Source organism: Mauremys mutica, chromosome 2, assembly GCF_020497125.1.
Source record: "Mauremys mutica isolate MM-2020 ecotype Southern chromosome 2, ASM2049712v1, whole genome shotgun sequence".
NCBI lineage: Eukaryota > Metazoa > Chordata > Testudines > Geoemydidae > Mauremys > Mauremys mutica.
In genome coordinates this window covers 244195710-244214418 of record NC_059073.1, presented here as the reverse complement: position 1 = coordinate 244214418, position 18709 = coordinate 244195710, and the positions used below count along the sequence as shown (strand labels likewise).

The 18709-nt window shown below is 42.9% G+C and overlaps 1 protein-coding gene across 8 annotated transcripts in view; it reads left to right on the top strand.

The window, feature by feature from the left end:
* PHF14 (PHD finger protein 14) overlaps positions 1 to 18709 on the top strand; it is a 286241-nt gene that overhangs the window by 47028 nt on the left and 220504 nt on the right. For all 8 annotated transcript variants that reach the window (XM_045005266.1, XM_045005262.1, XM_045005263.1 and 5 more), the window contains exon 5: positions 4293 to 4452. In XM_045005266.1, the coding sequence (XP_044861201.1) occupies positions 4293 to 4452 (160 nt within the window). The remainder of the gene's footprint in view (positions 1 to 4292; positions 4453 to 18709) is intronic.

Below are 18709 nucleotides of genomic sequence, written 5' to 3'. Positions count from 1 at the left end.
TATTCTGGGATTTCATCTGTTTTTGTAGATAAGAGTTTATTCTTGCAACCAATTCAGTCACTCTCATAAGCTGTTCCATTGATCTCAGAAATACATAAATGGCTAGGTTGTATAAGAAAAGACAGTAATCTCTGCAAAACATTCTCAGTTATGTTTTGCCTGAAAAAAACAAACACAAGTTTCATGAGAAATATATACAAGAAAATCTCTTTGATCCGGTTGAAAAAGTTCAGGGAGATATGGAAATGCTGCTGTTAACAGTTTCAAACAAGGCCTCTTATTGCAAACAAATGTTCCTAAGTGCTTGGTGGAAGTTGCTTGTACCTAATTTTCTATTTCACTGAAATTTTCTATCAAGTTATATAGGTCAGTGTCATAACAAGCATACCATCTCAACCTGCCCAGGCCCTAATGTGTGACAAAACTGAAAATAAAGGAGACAAAATAATTCATGCAGGAAAATTTAAAACAAGGGTAGTCAATTCTTTAGTGTAACTAAATCTTGAAGCTTGTTTCATGAATCTTTAATTTCTGATATAAGTAATTTTCAGTAATAAAAGCAAAAGGACTCCAATTTAGGTGCCTTTGGGCAGTGAATGATGGACGTTTGAGGACAAGTACAAATTGATGCAGAGAAGACTAACAGATCTGTTCAGCTATGTATTGTTTATCTAGGTATTCCTAGTATGTCCATATGTACAGCATCTGAGCTACAACACACCACATTGACATCTGCACTGTTAATGAAACGTCTGTTTTAACTAAAACTTTAACCCACTCATCTCTGAACATTAGTTTCCTTTATTACAATGCTAAGAGCTGCCATATGTAAGGTGAGATGTAATATAACATGGTAAAACTAATACTAATGTAAACACTACATCAGTTTGTTGGGCATGTTTCTAATTTGACTGTATAAAGTACGCTTGTTAATATGAACCATGATTTATGCTTGAGAACTTAGATAAATACAAGTCAAATTTAAAAGAAAAAAATTAAATGCAAGTTAATGTTCTCTAACTTGACAAATTCCAATAAAGACAAAAGGTCTTCAAAATTCCACTGCTTAAAAGTTGGAGTATCTTAAACAGCTTCATAATTGAGAAAAATAGTGTTCAGAAAGGAAATAGTGGCTCACTACTAATGCAGTTTTAACATTCTCTTTTAAGCTAAAATGTCAGAAGAGCTCATGCAAATTCCCCAGTTTCTGTGTAACTGAATAAACAGCATTTAAGGGAGTGCCATCTGGGCAACAAAGAAAAGTTTGTGGAAATTATTTTTAATTTTTGGCCGTAGAATGCATTGTGATGGTTAGAGCAGCTTTGTAACTGAGGCTTTAATTGTTCTGGCATGAGACACTCACAAACGTGAGAATACTGTGACATGTTTTGAGACCAACTAAAATCCAGCTATGAATAAATTTTATTAAACTGGGTTTTAAAAATATATATATTTTAAGGAGAACTTTGGTATAATTGTCATAAGCATTTTACGTATGTTTTCATTAAAAACTGGCTGAGAGGTGACCCCTCCTTACCTTTTTTATAATTTTGATTCCAAATGGTGTAAAATACTTGCAGATTTCTTCTGTACAGTTGACTTATTGTCTTGATGAGGGAAAGGGCAGTGGGGTGCAGGAGAAGGAAAGGGCAACATAGGCTCACGTGATGATTAGGGAGAATGGTAGACATGGTTATGTGATGTGGTAAGTAGAAGGTGGAGAAAGCTCTATTTACGAAAGAGAAGAGATGGGTTGGAAGAGGTTAAGTAAATCATTCTGAGTGATGTATTAGTGATGGGAGTGGAAGGGGAATCAGGAGCTATGAGAAGTTTAAAACTGTATGAAGAGGATGGATTTGAATATATTTGTATGTTTTATGCTTTGATTTTCCCTACTGTTTATCTGTAGCTTTTTTATTTTTTTGCTGGGTTTGGGATGGCAGAATGGAGGGAGATAGTCCCTTAACCCTGCTGTTTTAAGCAAGAATAGAGAAATGAGCGTAGACAAGGAAGCCTACACTATCCTTATAGGTCTGATGTGGCAGTGGGGGTGTTTCTACTACATTTCCTGAGCCCTGCAAATCCTATCTGGGAGCCTAACTTTACATGATATATGTGAGATTTTGGGGATAAAGAAGATTGTGTAACGCTCCAAAAACATTCCATGTTTGTGTAACATTCCAAAAAAGTAACTGTAGGCAAATTAGATTTCTTTCAAGTACACATACACAACTTTTAAATATTCTGTGCTATTATGATATGATACATATTACCTGTCAAAGTTCAGGGCAACTGCCTCTGTATTCCCCACATGGTGAAGCCTCCACCTCCCTTGCAGTCATCTCTCTTGGGTGGAGATCTATATTTCTCTCCCTACTGACCAGGGTTATTTCCAGGCTGCAGAGTTCCTTGCCTACACTGTTATTCTCAGCAAGCCAGATAGCCTAAATGGCCAGCGTCTGTGGTTTGCTTTCTTTTCAGAGGCTGTAAACTGCATAATTGCCCATTGCTATAAGTTACCACACAGGTCTTTCTAAGCAAGCACATTTATTCTTAAGGTAAAAGCAATTATAGAGAAAGCATATAAACAAACCTACATGCATGCTTAATAAAAAACTTACAAGAAGTCACTCCCCTCCTCCCTCAACTCCAGCAGGAGCTCTGGCAGGAGTCAGTCCTTTAGACCCTTCCCTAAGGATTGGGACTCCCCCTTGGACAAAAGTTTTTATCAGTTTGCTGGATTGTAAAGAAGGCCCTGAGTCAGTTCAAATTCAGGCTGTTTATCCAAAAGTCCTTTTTTGTATGTTGGTCTCTGGCAAATCCAGTTTGCCACCACTATGTGCAAACTTCTCCAGATGCTGGTACCTCACCGGCAGTGTTTACATCCTGAGTGAATTTGCCTAATAATCCCCCACTGTTCTTAATTCCTTGAGGGCAGTATTCACTCTCCCCCAGGGAGTTACATATAATCACTGGCCCACAATGATACATAAACTTAATACAGTAAGATTTCTCATATATATTGCAGAAAATTGCCAAATCTGTTGCACTGTAAGTTTGTTTTTAAAACCTTGATTTATTTATACAGCACATTGCTGTTACCAGTGACCATTTATATGGCTGCAATGTTGTTGCAAACTTCTGTTTGATGGATAAAATAAACTGTTTTGCAGCTCTCAAATTTTGCTGGCTATTTTTGATAAAGTGTTAATAAAGATCATAATCTATTTTAAAATTTTAAATTGGAAAGGTAAAGTAAAAGCCAATGTTCTGTGTATTTATCAAATAAGATGTTTGCTATTTTTAGTGTGCAGTTACAAATTCTGCATCCAATTTTCAGTTTTGTGGTATCTTGTGGGAAATTCTGTTAGAAAAGTCCTAGTATACCACTGCCTCTCATAACTCATCCATTCAAATCTCTTTTCATGTTACCCCACCTTCTCCTCCACTCTTTCTCCCCTTCCTCTGCCAGTTATGCCAACCTTGACATGTCATTTGTCCATGTCTACAGTAGTGTCTGTGCTTCCTTCCATACTGCTCTCTTATTATTCTTCCTTCCATACTGCTACATTTACTTATTTAGAATTTTGTTTTTGCTTTGATGCATTTATTCATGTTCTACATTTTCATTTTAAAGGTGATCCAGAACAGGGAAAAAATAGCTAGTGCACTTTTTTATTTATGATGTACAAAAAAGAAGGCCCGAAAAGTTCTTAATTGTTCTATTTTTACATGAATAGGTCATTTCCTGTCTGGGAGACTGTAAACTGACTGAAGAACTAATGTAATCATGACATAATGAGTTAAAAAAGTGAGAGGATTTTTAATTGCTGTTTGAAATCCTTTTTAATGCCAATTTAATTTTTACTGACTAACATTTTGAATAATGGAAGCCTTTATTAAAGATTCAACACTCTTATTCCTTCAGTAAAATGTTATAGTTCACCCTTAAAATCTTACCAAATTAGGGCTGAACAAACTGGACAGTCTTGGTATTTTTGTGGTAAAAAACATACAAATCAGAGAAAACATATTTTTACATATAAACAAACACTTTTCAGGCCTTCTTTATATATTGGAGAAGTAAAAATCAAAAGCCCAATTAAAAAAAATTCCTTTGGAAGTCACCTTCAAGGACTAGATTTTTCAGATACTCACCTTTGCCTGGGTGCAGAGTTGTGCTTGCATAAAGCCTGTTTAGTGCTGGGTTGAAAATGTGTCCCTTGAAGTCTGTTTTGAAATAATTGTACCTCCTTTTGTATTCAGTTGCTCTTTATTTTCTCTGTCTGTAGGTTGCTATGGTGTTGATGGGGAGAGTGATTCTATTATGAGCTCAGCTTCAGAAAACTCCACTGAACCTTGGTTTTGTGATGCATGCAAATGTGGGGTATCTCCTAGCTGTGAACTGTGTCCCAATCAAGATGGAATCTTCAAGGAGACCGATGCTGGCAGGTCAGGTTTCAGAAGTGATTATTCAAACTTGATATTGCCACAGTCTTAAAAGTAAAAGTGAAATATGTAATACACAATCCTGGACTTACTCTTGTGAGTTTCATTAGGGGACAATAGCATAAGTGAAATAGTATTGGAGCTGATCTTTTTTTCCCATTTTGATTTAGAAAAATGCGTGTATTTTCTAGTCCAACATTTAATTTTTGTATACTTTTAATATCCTTTACACCGATGTAATAGGAAGCAGATATTGTTTGGTTGATTTAAACATCAAAATTTATTGCCCTATAAACTAAAAATAGACTGAGGTGAAGCAGAGGTCAATATATAGTTCAGGAGGCAATAAATCTTGATGTTCACTGATATATACAGTCAGCATACATTGTTACATACATTAATCAATACTGAGAAATCTTCCCTTCATGGCCATGAATTTCTTGCTCAGTTTAGGGAAAAAATATTTTAAAGGGTCAAGGAAATTAGAGGGGTAGAAAGTGATTTACTTATTTTATGTATTTCAAGCATTTATACTGCTTTCACCACCAAAATATCTGGAACAGACATGTGTAGGAAGCTAAATACCCAGTGGAACCGCCCCCACCCCACTTCAAGACTTCAAAAAGAGATGTGAGTAGATTAATCAGTAGATTAAATGACAGGAAAAGAGAACCAGCAATTATGTAAAACCCTTAACAAAGGAACGTATAACATAGTTTCATGAATATAGTGAGGTTTGGGTTTAGTTTAATTTCTGGCAGCAATGAATTCGGAAGGTGTGGGCCTATGCTACCAAGAAGCTAGCTTCTTCGAACCTCACCCTGTCATAATTTATCTGAAGTGTTTTGGGCAAACATAGCTTGTATGATTAGTCAGAGAGGTCTTGATGTAGTTAGGCCTTGGCCAGTTAGGGTTTTGTAGATGTTAACCAACACTTTGAATTTTACCCAGAATTTTTCTAATAACCATTGTGTAGTGTGGAGCACCCTTATAATATATATGCCCCTGCTGGTCGCTTTTATCACATGGCAGAAAACTCCATTCTTCACTAGCTGGAGTTTCTGTTGCACTGGTGGTTGGATATGGATAGGGTGCATTGAAGCACTATTCTAGAGGTAACAAAAGCATGTAGGAACATAGTGAAGTCTGCACCAGCAATAAAAAAACAGACTTTTGGCTACCCCAAGATGGAAAAAGACATTTCTGACCACTTAGAGATGCAGAAGACTGAGATTGCAGACCACTTTGAGAAATGGCAAGCAAATGTAATAATTTATGGGATTGCTCATAGACTTCATCATTTTCCTCTGTGTGTTGCTTCCTGTCAGTTAGCATTACCTCAGTCTTGTCTAGACTCTGCTTAAGCCTGTCATGCTGGTGATGATCTCTGACAGATAATGGGATAGCAAGTAAATGTCTCAGTCAAGATATCTGTGCCTCCTATTACCTCTCTGTTTCTCCTAATAGCTTTCCATGTTGATCAAGTGGGGTAACAATATTAAGCTCACGTGGGGCCCTCCAGCTAAGAGCATTCAGACAGGAATAGCACTCTCTCATCAGTATTCTCTGGGATCTATGACAAGAAAGAACAGAACCACTCTAAAGTGATTTCTTCTTTCCCTACCAGATTCAAAAAATAAGTCAAGAACACTGGATATTGATGATAATAAATCCTTTAATAAATCCTGGCAGAATTAGCAATGCTGCCTGACCTCTTATCAGCAGGATATCTTTGACCATCAAGGTCACTGCTGTTGCCACATCATATACACATATGCTTCCACACATCTGAAACTTGTCTGATATTCAAAGAATTGGAGGGTTTTCAGATGCTAGGCCTCCTATCAACACTTCAGTGATTAATCTTTGCAGAGGAAGACAGTACAAATAGTTGGCAAGGACATTAATGTCAAGGTAGTGTTTTAACCCAGGCTGAGCCACTGTGTCTTTTGGACTTGCATAGGTGTAACAGTCCTGAGGATCCTTATTAGTGATTATGATGAATGAGTCAAAGAACCAGGTAAATATGTATTATTATTTCAAGTACTATAAGCACACTGACCTTCAAATCCTAGCAGCATAAATGGCTGTGAAATCTTTCACAATTTCAGTGTGCATTCACAGAGAGAATGTTCATTTTGTATATTTTAAAGCTAGTATAATTAGCTATGTGTTTACATCAAAGTAGGGTCTTTGATATACTTTGCCTGTGCCATTATTTACTAATAAAATTCCTGGTTTTTCCACTTTCAGGTATCTGCTTAAATTCAGGCTGGTTTTAATAACTTTCTTCCTAAATCCCTTTGAGAGCCAAACATTTTGGTATTACAAAAGTGATCCAGTTATATTTGCACAAAACATAAGGAAGTAGTAAAAACTGCAAAGTTAAATACGACAAGTTTTCATTTTCCTTTGTTGATGAGCAGGTATGCTCTCATTCTTCAGTTAAAGTGCTATAAAACATTGTATGCATGTTTTGTATATAATGTGTTCTAAGAACATAGCTATGTTTTCTTCCTGCTGCCTGCTTAATGTTCTACTCTCTCTCCCAGCCAAGGACTTTGTTTCATTTTTACTTTTAGCTTTCCCGCCCAACTTATTTCTCAGTTTTCTACTTATGCTACTACGTTAGTGATGTGACCCTGCAGTCATTGAAAGGTGAACACATTCAGAATGAGGCCCTTAGAAACAGCATTATGTAACAAAAAGAGTTTTCCACCTCCTGTAAATGTAGTGTTATTGAGAATAACATTAATGGGTTTAATTCTTGCAGGTAAAATTGTGCTAGTGTTTTAACTTTCTTAGGGCCATATCTCCCCTTTACCTTTGATATCAAGGAAAATTCTGCACAATATGAGTTTAGTCTTGGGGAAGAGGGGAAAATGTTACCTACAAAGAGAAACAGCTTGATACTGGAAACCATAATCTTTAATGTTGCCCACCATGGCATTTTAAAAAAATAGACCAGTGATTTAGGCCTTGTAGTCAATGGATTTACTCACATGCATAAAGTTAGGGCACATGCTTAAGTTATTAGCAGGACAGGGGTCTCAAACACCTCCAGAAACCTTAGCTGAAGTGTGTCTTGATAACAAACACAATAAGTTTGTTCTTAATCTAGTCTCCAGTGATTGTGTCTACATTTTAAAAGTATTGAACAATTTGGAACAATTCTGTTCCTCACAATTAGCAGTTAGAGAATTAAAAAAAGTTGCAGTAGTAATATTAGTAGAATAAATTGCGCACACACAGCCTATGCTAAAAAGAACATTAAGGTTGCAAAGGTAAGTGCTCAGAAGCTAGATGCCAGTATTAAGGCTGTGTATGCAACCTTAATTCATCCCTCTTGTATGTGTGCATTGACAGTCTTTAATTACACGGTCACATACTTTATAAAAACAATGAACCACAAACAGTGCTTAAATATTTTGTATGCTAGAGTGGACTTGATTAATGTGGGAGCATTTCTTCATTTTACTGGTTCTCTGCACAGTGTGGCAACATAGTTGGATAAGATTCTTTTCTCCATTAGTGACTGCTGACTTAAGGGGACCCTCCCAGCTCACTTCTTTTGTTTGATTTCAGAAAATGTCTGCTATGGCAATCTTGGACCCACGGAGGATAGGTCCAGAGCATGAAAGTAAGCAAGCATAGTAACCTCTGTAGCATTTCTAGTTCAAGTAACAAGTAGGGGGAAAAGCTGAAAGGGACATGGAGACATTATGACGCTTATGGAGTTTAAAAAATTGATTCTCAACCTGTAGGTTGGTCAGTTTTTTTCCTCCTGAAGAGCAGAGATCATGTGCAAAAGAACTGTTAGATTCAGTGTGAAAAGTCCTTCATCCCCTTACTCCAGATCTTTGTCTGGAAGTTTCAGTCTTCAGTAAGAATGGGTATCTTGACGCGATCATAATTAATTTTCTAGATTGCAAACTCTTTTAGGCAGGGACTGTCCACTATTATGTTTCTATAGTGTGTAGCATAATGGAGCCCAACCTAGTTGTGGCCTTTAGGCACTACCGTAGTATAAATATTAAATAACAGAATCCTCCTTCCACCACCTTCCACCATTTTAGAGGATGTCCAGCTATGTTCGACATCCATCAGTGCTGTGATGTGAAATTACGTATAGGTGAAGCCAAACCTGTTCAATTTCTCTTCACAATCAAGTCAGAATAATTTCTTTCTTTCTGCTAAGTGAAAGGTAGATAGTTACTTTAATGAAATGCCTACTTTCTCTAAAGAATCTTTTTTTTTTGTCTTAACTTCCCAGTTTCATGAACATAAAGATGGATTTTTAAAATCTTTTTTTCTCCAAAAGGTATTATCCTAGAATATGAAATTTGTCCTGTCCTTGTTTTGAGTTGATTTTTTCTTTTTCTTCCCTAATCAGCATCTGTCATCATTGCTCCAAGCAAAATGGATGCTAAAGTAACAAGGAAGATTATTCTTCTTTGATTACCCAATTTGTCTTAATTACAAGGTTCTAAAACATGTGCAGCTAAACAAATGAGCAGGAAAATATTTAGAACTGGTATTAAATGCAGCTGAAACTGCCTCAGCTGTGAACTTGACTGACTTCTGTATGTTTTTTAATAAAGATTCAGGTTGGAGTTCGCATATAGGTGGTTGAGGAAATGAGACACTTGTGTGCCAATCACACTGAAATGGCAGTTTAAATCTGTAATACTGTAATACTTGCGTGACATGTACTAAAACATTTTGAGAAGGTCAGTTTGAAGCAAGCAGCCAGCTGTTGGGTTTATCATAGATAAACTCCTACAGAGTGCAGCAGCATTTAATACACCAGTGGAGCACGAAAAAACTGTGCAAATTAAATTGAGAAGCAGCTGCTTGTTGAAGATGTGTATCTTTATATTGAACTCTGCAGGGTGCATTTGGGAAGTTGTATTAAAACTTGCTATCAAAAATCTTAAACTAAAACGTTAGCTTTTTAAAAAAATAGTAGATAATTGTGAAGATGTGTAACTATTTCTCCACTTCCCCCTATAAAAATGTTCTCAGTCTAACACATTTTAAACCAGTGGTATGGTGCAAAAAAGGAAAACCTATCGAATTCAGAATGCTTTTTGTAACAATAAAACAGGCCTTCTTTTAACATAATCTCAAGGTTATGAGACTTCTTCTGCATATGATATCAGATAGCATTCTATTGAAAAAAGGTGTTACATGGTTCTGACACTTGACATACACAAAAAGAGTTTTGACACCCATAAACGACAAACATTTTGAATTGTTTGGCATGTACATAGATTAAACAATATAATTTATTTAAGAAAAATACACTGTATAAAAATGAGAACACTTTGCGCCTGATCATGGCTGGTCCTGTGTACTAGTGCAAGAGAGCAGAGTGGGGATCAGCTGCCTGCTAAATGGGTGCACTCTGGTGCTACTTCCTTTGCAATGGAGAATCAGGTTCACAGAGCCTGCTCCAAGTGGGAAGAATTTTGATTCCACACACCCCCTGACGTCCAGTGTCTTGGTGCATCAGGGTGCATACATTGTGATAAGTACAGATGTGGAATAGCTTACTGCCTCTCTGGAACAGTGGGAAAGACTAGAACGGAGAGGAAGTTTTTGAGGCCCCGAGTTACAGCCCCCATCCTAGCTGCTACAGAAACAGCCTGACAATATGCTCTCTCTTGCTATGGAATAGATTGCAAACTGACAGTTTAGCTCTCTTTCTTTTTAAAATAACAAAAAAGACTAAGTTAAACTTTATCTTTTCATTTGCATTGGACCATAATTGTAGTTTATATAAACAAATCATATTAACTAACTCCTGCATGTATAGGCACAGAATCCTAATAAACAGTGGAAAAAACCACATTTGTAGCCCCAGAAAACACACTTCTGTGCAATTAATTGGATGAATCATCTTTACAATTTAAGACAAAGTCCTCACTTTTTAAAGTGAATTTCTCCGTTAAAGTTAAGGAGAGTGAATTACTTGTTTTTGGATGTTAACAATGGTGATGCGTTGCTTTAAACAGGATCTGCATTTTATACAAATATTTAAATACTTCAGTGACTGAACTACTGTACAATAAAACATTTCTATTTGATCACAGTTGTAGTTTCTATTATCTCAGCTTGGTAAATCCTTATGGGTTTAACCAAATGTAGTGACTTATAGGCATTGTTTTCCATTGTTGTACCTTTTAGTGACTTTTCTCTTTGATATCAACATGACCATAGAATGCTGAACAATGGAGAATGATGAACATAATGTTTGTTAGTCTACTTCTTACACTTCATGTTGACATTTTCATTGGGCTTGAATTATAATAAAGAGACTTTAATAAACTTATTTATATTTTAGCTGAATTTGCGAGGCCATATGCTCAAATTGATGGCATTTCTCTATTTGGATGTAATGTGATAACGTTTGAATGCCACATCTGATCAATTCCAAAATGTCATGGAATGTTCTCAACCTCAATGGACAGAATCCTATTGATTTTGGTGAAAGTAAGAAAACTGGAAAGGAGGAAATGAGGGGTACATAGAGCCCCTGACATCTGGTTAGCAGACCCATCGGTTTCAATCAGATCTAAATTATCTGTAGATCAAAGAACAGTTGATGGCAGCCTTTAACATCTTTCTTCATAACAGTATCCCCCATCTCAGCTTCGTCCATGTCTCAGTTGAGTAAAAAATGTTGACAGCCTGAATGAAAAAAAAAATTATAGATGCAGAGGAAGAGGGGGCACACACAGGCCCTGATATCTGGGAAGTGTGAATGTGAAATGGAGGGCACAGCGCTTGCATGGGGGGAGAATGGGAGACTATCATGTGCGGGTGCATGGCAGGGGAGAGAATGTAGGGTATCTTGTCATGTGGCACAAGAAATGCGGGAAGCACAGAGTCACTGGAAAGGAACAAATAAGGGAGCACACATTGCTCTAGGCATTGTGGGAGAGGAGGGAATGGATGAGCACAGATATCCTGACAGTGCAGGGAACAGGGAACATACACAGCCCCTGGCATAAGAGATGGAGGAACTGTTGCAGAGAAATGGAAATTGATGGTGATAGGAGCATGGCACATAAGGAACTTGTGGGGGTGGTGGAAATGGAGAGATTCAGAGAGCCCCTGGTGTATGCAAAGAGCTTGACCTACCGAAGCAAAGAAATGTGTGACCTACTGACATGCTTTGTAGTGTGTAATGTTAAGTGCTGGGCAGAAGTAACTGTGATGGTCTAATAGTATTAGGGGCCAAAATGCAATAGATAACTATACCTCAAAAATGTCCACGTTTCAATTGTGTCTGTATCACATTTCATTTAGGACTTCAGAACCAACACCTGAAACTGCAAGTAACCAAAAAGTAGCCAGTTCAGATTTTGAATATCTGGTGGTGTGTTTGTGTTAAGATACTTGGCTTAAAAGATGGACTGTTGTCTTCTGTACCAGCTTCAGTTTCTGTGGAGACTTACGGAGTACCTCATGTAGTGCACATTGCAGTAGTCTGATCTTGAAATGGAAAAGGCATGAATGATGATATTAAGGGTCTACATCTTAGAGAACAGTCTGGAAGTTGACAGTGATGCAGATAGAGGAAAAAAATTGTCCTGTCCCTCTTAGCTCTGTAATTGACTAATGATAGCTGGGAGTTGCAAAAAGACCCCCAAATTGTGAATGATCTTTCTTTAGTGGAAAGCATTCCCTCAGACTATATCATCTGGTTGCTTCACCCAGGCCTGAGTCATTACCAGACACAGAGAGACACTCAACCATACCCTAAATGTCAGTCAAAATGGAGAGAAAGATCTGTGTCAAAAGCATACTGAAAACACTTAATTCCAAGCTTCTTCAGTAACACTTCCAATGCAATCCCTACAATCTCGAAGGAGGGTTTTGTCTGGTCAACCAGAAGGGAAGTGGTCATAGGTCCTTTAAGGGTTACTGCCTCTTTTGGGCAGAGAAGGGGGTAGATATCACCCGAGCTGACAGCTGCCCAATGGGGGTCAGGTAAACCATTCACTCCCTGAACACAAAGGAGAGAGAGAATATGCTTGTCCTGTTGGATGGAGCCCTTTTATGCCTGGATCAGTAGGTACACCTAGTGGCAGGTATTCAGTAATAAATTGGAGTTGGATGTGGACTTAAAAAAGCTGGAGAATGGAGATGGGCCTCCTGATGTCTGATATAGCAAGGAAACAACCCCTTTCCCCCAACCTCTTAACCCTCATAAAAGGCAAGGATGATGGGGTCACAGCAGTGGGCTGTGACCATGTTAGGGGATGGTGAGGTACCTATGGGAGCCTTGACCAAAGAAGTGGAAATGAGTGAAGATGGAGTGCTGAAATGAGCTATAGTCTTTATTGTCAAATAATTCCCAGAATGAGATAAATCAGTGTTTCTCAACCAGGGGTACATGTACCCCTAGGGGTAAACATATCTTCCAGGGGATGCATCAACACATCTTGATATTTACCTAGTTTTACAACAGGCTACATAAAAGCACTAGCAAAGTCAGTACAAACTAAAATTTCATACAGACAAAATGAGAAAATAAGCAATTTTTCAGTAGTGCTGTGACACTTTTGTATTTTTATGTCTGATTTTGTAAGCAAGTAGTTTTTAAGAGAGGTGAAATTTGGAGGAACGCAAAACAAATCCAACTCCTGAAATAGTCCAGAAATGTTGAGAATTACTGAGATAAATTAATAAAGTTGCAGCCTAATTAAACTACATCCCTGCATCTTGTCTTTCTTCATGCATGTCTGGGACAGTGGCCTCATATGCACATGTAATAGGAAGAGTGATAATACAGAACCCTGCGTAAGAGAGCCTTCAGGACAGAAAAGTGATACCCCCAAACTACACTTGGGAATTTCTGAGAGAAAAGAATGAGGCAACTGTAAGGCAAGTCCCATCTACTGAAGAGAATTGAAGAACCTTGTGGTTAGTGGTATTTAGGACAGCATCAGTATGGAACCTGGGTATTTGTCCATTGTCAGAAGATCATCATCTATCATGTTACAGCCAGGTCTGAAGCCTGACTGATATGGCTCAAGGAATTCTCAATCATTTAGGCTCTAGGAGAGTTGTTTAGCTTCCACTTTCTCTGTTATTTTAACCAAAAATGGAAGATTAACCACTTGTCTATATTTGGCCAGATTGCTGGCATCGAGTGCTAATTTTTTAGGCAAAGGCAACACAAATATTTCCTCCCCTTTTTTACTTTCTACTCTCGTTAAAGGAGTTGTTCACTGTCTCCTCAAGTAAAGATCCGAGTACTTCAGAAGGAACATGAGTTTGGCATTCTTAAATCAAAAGGACACTGTCCCAGATCTAGTTTTGGAATGAGAGACCCTCTCTCCCCCACACTTTAGTTTAGTTGTAAGCAACACAGCCATACCACCTCCTCATCAATCTATCAGTCCTTCTGCACAGTAGGATGCTACTAGGAATCAACTGCACCAGAAACAGCCTTGCATTATTATCCAGTGAGCCTTCAGTGATGCATGGAATGCTGCAAACCTCATCCATAATTAAATAATAGATTTTGCTAACTTTTATTAAGTAACCTTGCATTAATCAACACTTATTAATGTGGAGAGGAAAGATGGTCCAGTGATGAGGATACTGGCCTACAGGACTTGACTGTGTTCAAGTCTTTCCTGTACCACAAACTTCCTTTGTGACCCTTGGCAACACAGTCTCTTCACACTTCAATTCCCCATCTAAATGCAAGTGGCCACTCATATTATTAGTGGCTGCTTGAATTATAAATTAACCTCTAGTTTGTATGTGCTAGCACACATTGTTCTGCCAGACTTTTGATTAAATACTATTACTGTTAGCTCTGCCTGGAGAGCTGTGACAGATAAAACTGACTTATTACATTTCCGGTTAACTGATGCTCCATTTTCAGACAAGAAACATGCAGTACCAAGGTCACTTGTATTCAGGGGAGAAATCCCTCTCCTGGGCACTGGAGTGTAACACTGTGCCTGATCTTTCATCATCCTTTTGCTATGGCAGCTCACACACTCCTGGATGAGAGCACTTATTTGCCCTTTACCATGAATGGATGATCAGCACTGTTAGGGAGCTGAAAACTACGTTCTTAAAGAGTGGAAGCATTGGTGGGAAAGAGAGTCTGTAAACCAAGTAAACTCAGGAGTCCTTCGCTGTCCCTGCCTACCTCCTTCTTCACTTGATTATAGATCTTGGACCTGACTCAATAGATTATTCTCTGGCTTGTCCAGAGTTGCTGCAACTATATGTTAGCTTGGCCTGATTTCTTCTCCTTTCAGGGACCACGGGGCAGCATTGCAGACTTGTGGTGGTGAGGTTCACATCTCAACATCTGCAGGGCGATTTACAATGCCTTGCCTCTCTTGATACACAGACTATTCTCTGGTTACAGAACCTGGACATTGAACTCTGATGTATACATACGAGAGGAGGAGTTACACATCCGTACTTCCCTATGTCACAAGGGTGTTGTGAGAATAAATAAGTTCTTCTTCGAGTGATTGCTCCTATGCATTCCAGTCAGGTGTGCGCGCCGTGCGTGCACGGCATCTCGGAACTTTTTTACCCTAGCAACTCTGGCGGGCCGGCTGGCGCCCCCTGGAGTGGCGCCGCTATGGCGCCTGTTATATACCTCAGCCGGCCCGTCCGCTCCTCAGTTCCTTCTTACCGCCCGTGACGGCCAGTTGGAACCGTGGAGTGCTCTCTGTCCTCCACTACCCTAGCTCTCGCTACTGTTCTTTGTATATAGTTCGTTAGTACTTAGTGTAGATAGTTTTCATAGTTAGTTACTTAGGTTTTAGGATAGGGTTAAGGGGGGTATCCCCTCCCTTTCCTCCCCCGGTGCGGGCTCATGCCCAAGGCACTGGGCTTTAAGCCCTGCGCAGCGTGCCAGAGGCCTATGCCAGTCGGGGACCCACACGACGCCTGCCTCCGTTGCCTGGGCGAAGGACACCGAACAGATAAGTGTTCTTTCTGTTACGCCTTCAAGCCACGAACTCGAAAGGAGCGGGACATTCGATTGAAACAACTCCTAATGGAGGCGTCGCTCCAGCCCCCGGCACCGGCCACGCCGGCACCGAGAGCTTCTTCGGTGCAGAGCGCACCGGCGGCACCAAGCCGCTCCGGCACCGCGGCCCCACTGCCTCAGCCAGCGGCCCCGAAGACCCGGCACCGCTCGCTCTCGCCCTCAAGAAAACACAAGCTGGCGAAGGCACTTGCTAAGGCCCGCGCTGAGGACTCAGCGAAGACAATTGCGCCACCTGCGACCCCTGCGGTGGCTGTGCACAAGATGTGCACCGGGTCATTGACTCCGGCGCCGCAAGGGCCGTCGAGTCCGGCATCGCCACGCTCCCCGGCACCGACCGTGGTCGAGCCCAGGCTGCCATCTACGCCGGAGACATTCTCCTTGGCGCGTGAGCTAATACAGCTCATAGAGGCACCAAGCCTCCGGCCCCCGGCACCGCTGGCGCGGGCTGTAGTGTCGGCAGGAAAACAGGCCATGATGCTCCGGCCGCCCTCTCCGGACAGACGGCACGGACGACCCTCCCGCTCCCGGTCACGTTCCCGGTCCCGCCGTAGATCACCGTCCCGTCGATCGCGATCTCGGCACCGCTCGCCATCGCGGTACCGATCGCCGTCTCGACGTCGGTCGAAGTCCCGGTACCGCTCGTCATCACGGTACCGGTCGCACTCCCGGCGTCGCACCAGGTCCCGATCGCCATCGCGTCGGCACCGACAAAGGTCTCCGTCCCGGCACCGTTCCCAGCACCGTTCCCCGCGCAGCCGCTCACGGCACCGCAGGTCCGATTCCCGGTCGAGCTCCTGGCACCGGTCGAGCTCCCGGCACCGCAACACGCGTTGGTCTCAGTTACCGTCCCGGTACCGTGACGACCGGCACCGATCCTCGGCACCGTCCGGGGCCGGACTGCCTCGATTGACGGCGCAATCGATCAGCGCCTCGGCACCGCCATGGCCATCCCGCTCTGCATCGGTCGCCTCCGCGGTGGACAGCACTGCCCGCCTTCCGCCTACCCCGCACGGCCAACCTCAGGGGGCACAGCAGTGGGGATTCTGGGTGCCATGGGCCCAGTACGAGGCTCAGGGGGTGCCATTGCCCCCGAAAGCCCCTCCTTCCGAGCGCAGGGTTCCAGAGGCGACGGTTAGCCGGCCGCCCCCTTCTCCTACACGTGAGCCTGACCGCGAGGGGGCCATGCAGCCCGACCAAGCCGATGAACAGTCCGCAGGTCCTTCGACGGAGGTCACTGTCCAGGGCTTGTCCTCGTCCTCCTCACCGGACGAGGCGGTGGCCGGAGCGTCTACCAAGGAGCCACCGCCTATAGACCTGAAGGCCCATCAAGACCTGCTTCGCCGTGTGGCGATGGCTATGGCTCTTCCGGTGGCGGAGGTTCAGGAGGACGAGGACCCTATCACGAACGTCGTCGGTGCAGAGGCTCCCGTGCGAGTGGCGTTACCGTTTGTGCGAACAATACAGAAAAACGCCACCACACTTTGGCAGACGCCTGCGTCCATCCCCCCTATGGCTCGTGGGGTCGAGCGGAAATATTCAGTCCCCCCCACGGGCTATGAGTATCTCTATACTCACCCAACCCCGGACTCGTTGGTCGTCCAGTCGGTCAACGACAGGGAGAGGCACGGTCAACCTGCCCCTGCGCCCAAGTCGAAGGACGCGCGGCGCATGGACCTGTTAGGCCGCAAAATCTACTCGGCGGGCGGCCTACAGATGCGCATCGCCAACCAGATGGTCCTCCTCGCCAGGTACGTCTTTGACATCATGATGTCCCTGGCGAAGTTTACAGAGCTCCTGCCAACAGCCTCCCGCCAGGAGTTCTCGGCGATGTTGGACAAGGGAAAGAAATCGTCCAGGTCCTCCATCACGGCCGCCCTCGACGCTGCGGACTCGGGAGCTCGGACCTTAGCCTCCGGCGTGACGATGCGGCGCATCGCCTGGCTGCAGTCCTCCACCCTGCCGCCGGAGGTGCAATATACACTACCGGACCTGCCGTTTGACACTCAGGGTCTCTTCTCCGAGAAGACTGATTCCCGGATCCAGACCCTGAAAGACGGTCGCATTGCCATCCGCACCCTAGGGATGCACACGCTGGCAACACAGCGCAGGTCCTTCCGGCATCAACCCCCACGGTCCTTCCACCAACAACGCTACCGCCCGTACAATAGCCGGCGACCGCCTCCAAATCGCCATCGTCCTTCCGGCAATAGGCGTAGCCAGGGCCAGGCCTCTTCTAAGGCCCCTCAGGGGTCCAAGCAGGCCTTTTGATGGGACGCACGAGGACGGCCCATCACTCTCCCTACCGGATCCTACCCCTTTATTTTACAACTGCCTTTCCCATTTCTTTTCAGCGTGGTCCCAATTAACAACGGACAACTGGGTGCTTCAAACAGTCCAGTCGGGATACCGCCTTCAATTTGTTTCACCCCCGCCTTCCCACCCACCCTCCCTGTCCCTCTTCAGGGACCCCTCTCACGAGCAAGTCCTCTTACAAGAGGTCCAGATTCTGTTGAGCGTGGGTGCCATAGAAGCAGTGCCTCAAGACAGGCGGGGCAGGGGATTCTACTCCCGTTATTTTCTCATCCCCAAAGCGAAAGGGGGGCTACGTCCTATCCTGGACCTTCGCGAGCTGAACAAGTACCTGCTCAAGCCCAAGTTTCGCATGGTCACCTTGGGGACCATCATTCCCTCTCTGGATCCGGGAGACTGGTTTGCCGCCCTCGACATGAAGGACGCCTACTTCCATGTCGCGATCTATCCTCCCCATCGACGTTACCTCCGGTTTCTGGTCAACAACGCCACTACCAGTTCGCCATGTTGCCGTTCGGGCTCTCCACCGCACCGAGGGTATTTACCAAATGCATGGCGGTGGTTGCTGCAGCCCTCCGCCGTCGTCGAATACATGTCTACCCGTATCTCGACGACTGGCTGGTTCGCGGACAGTCTCGACAGCTGGTGATGGGCCAGTTGACAGATATACTGTCCCTCTTCCGACGTCTCGGTCTTCTCATCAACACCGAGAAGTCCACCTTGATCCCGTCGCAGCGGGTGGAGTTCATCGGAGCGGTCCTCGACTCCTCGTTGGACCGAGCTTGCCTACCGCGATCTCGACATCAGACGATTGTCTCCCTCATCCGGGACCTCGTCTCCTTCCCGACCACGACGGTGCGCTCCTGCCTCCGCCTCCTGGGCCACATGGCATCATGCACGTACGTCACC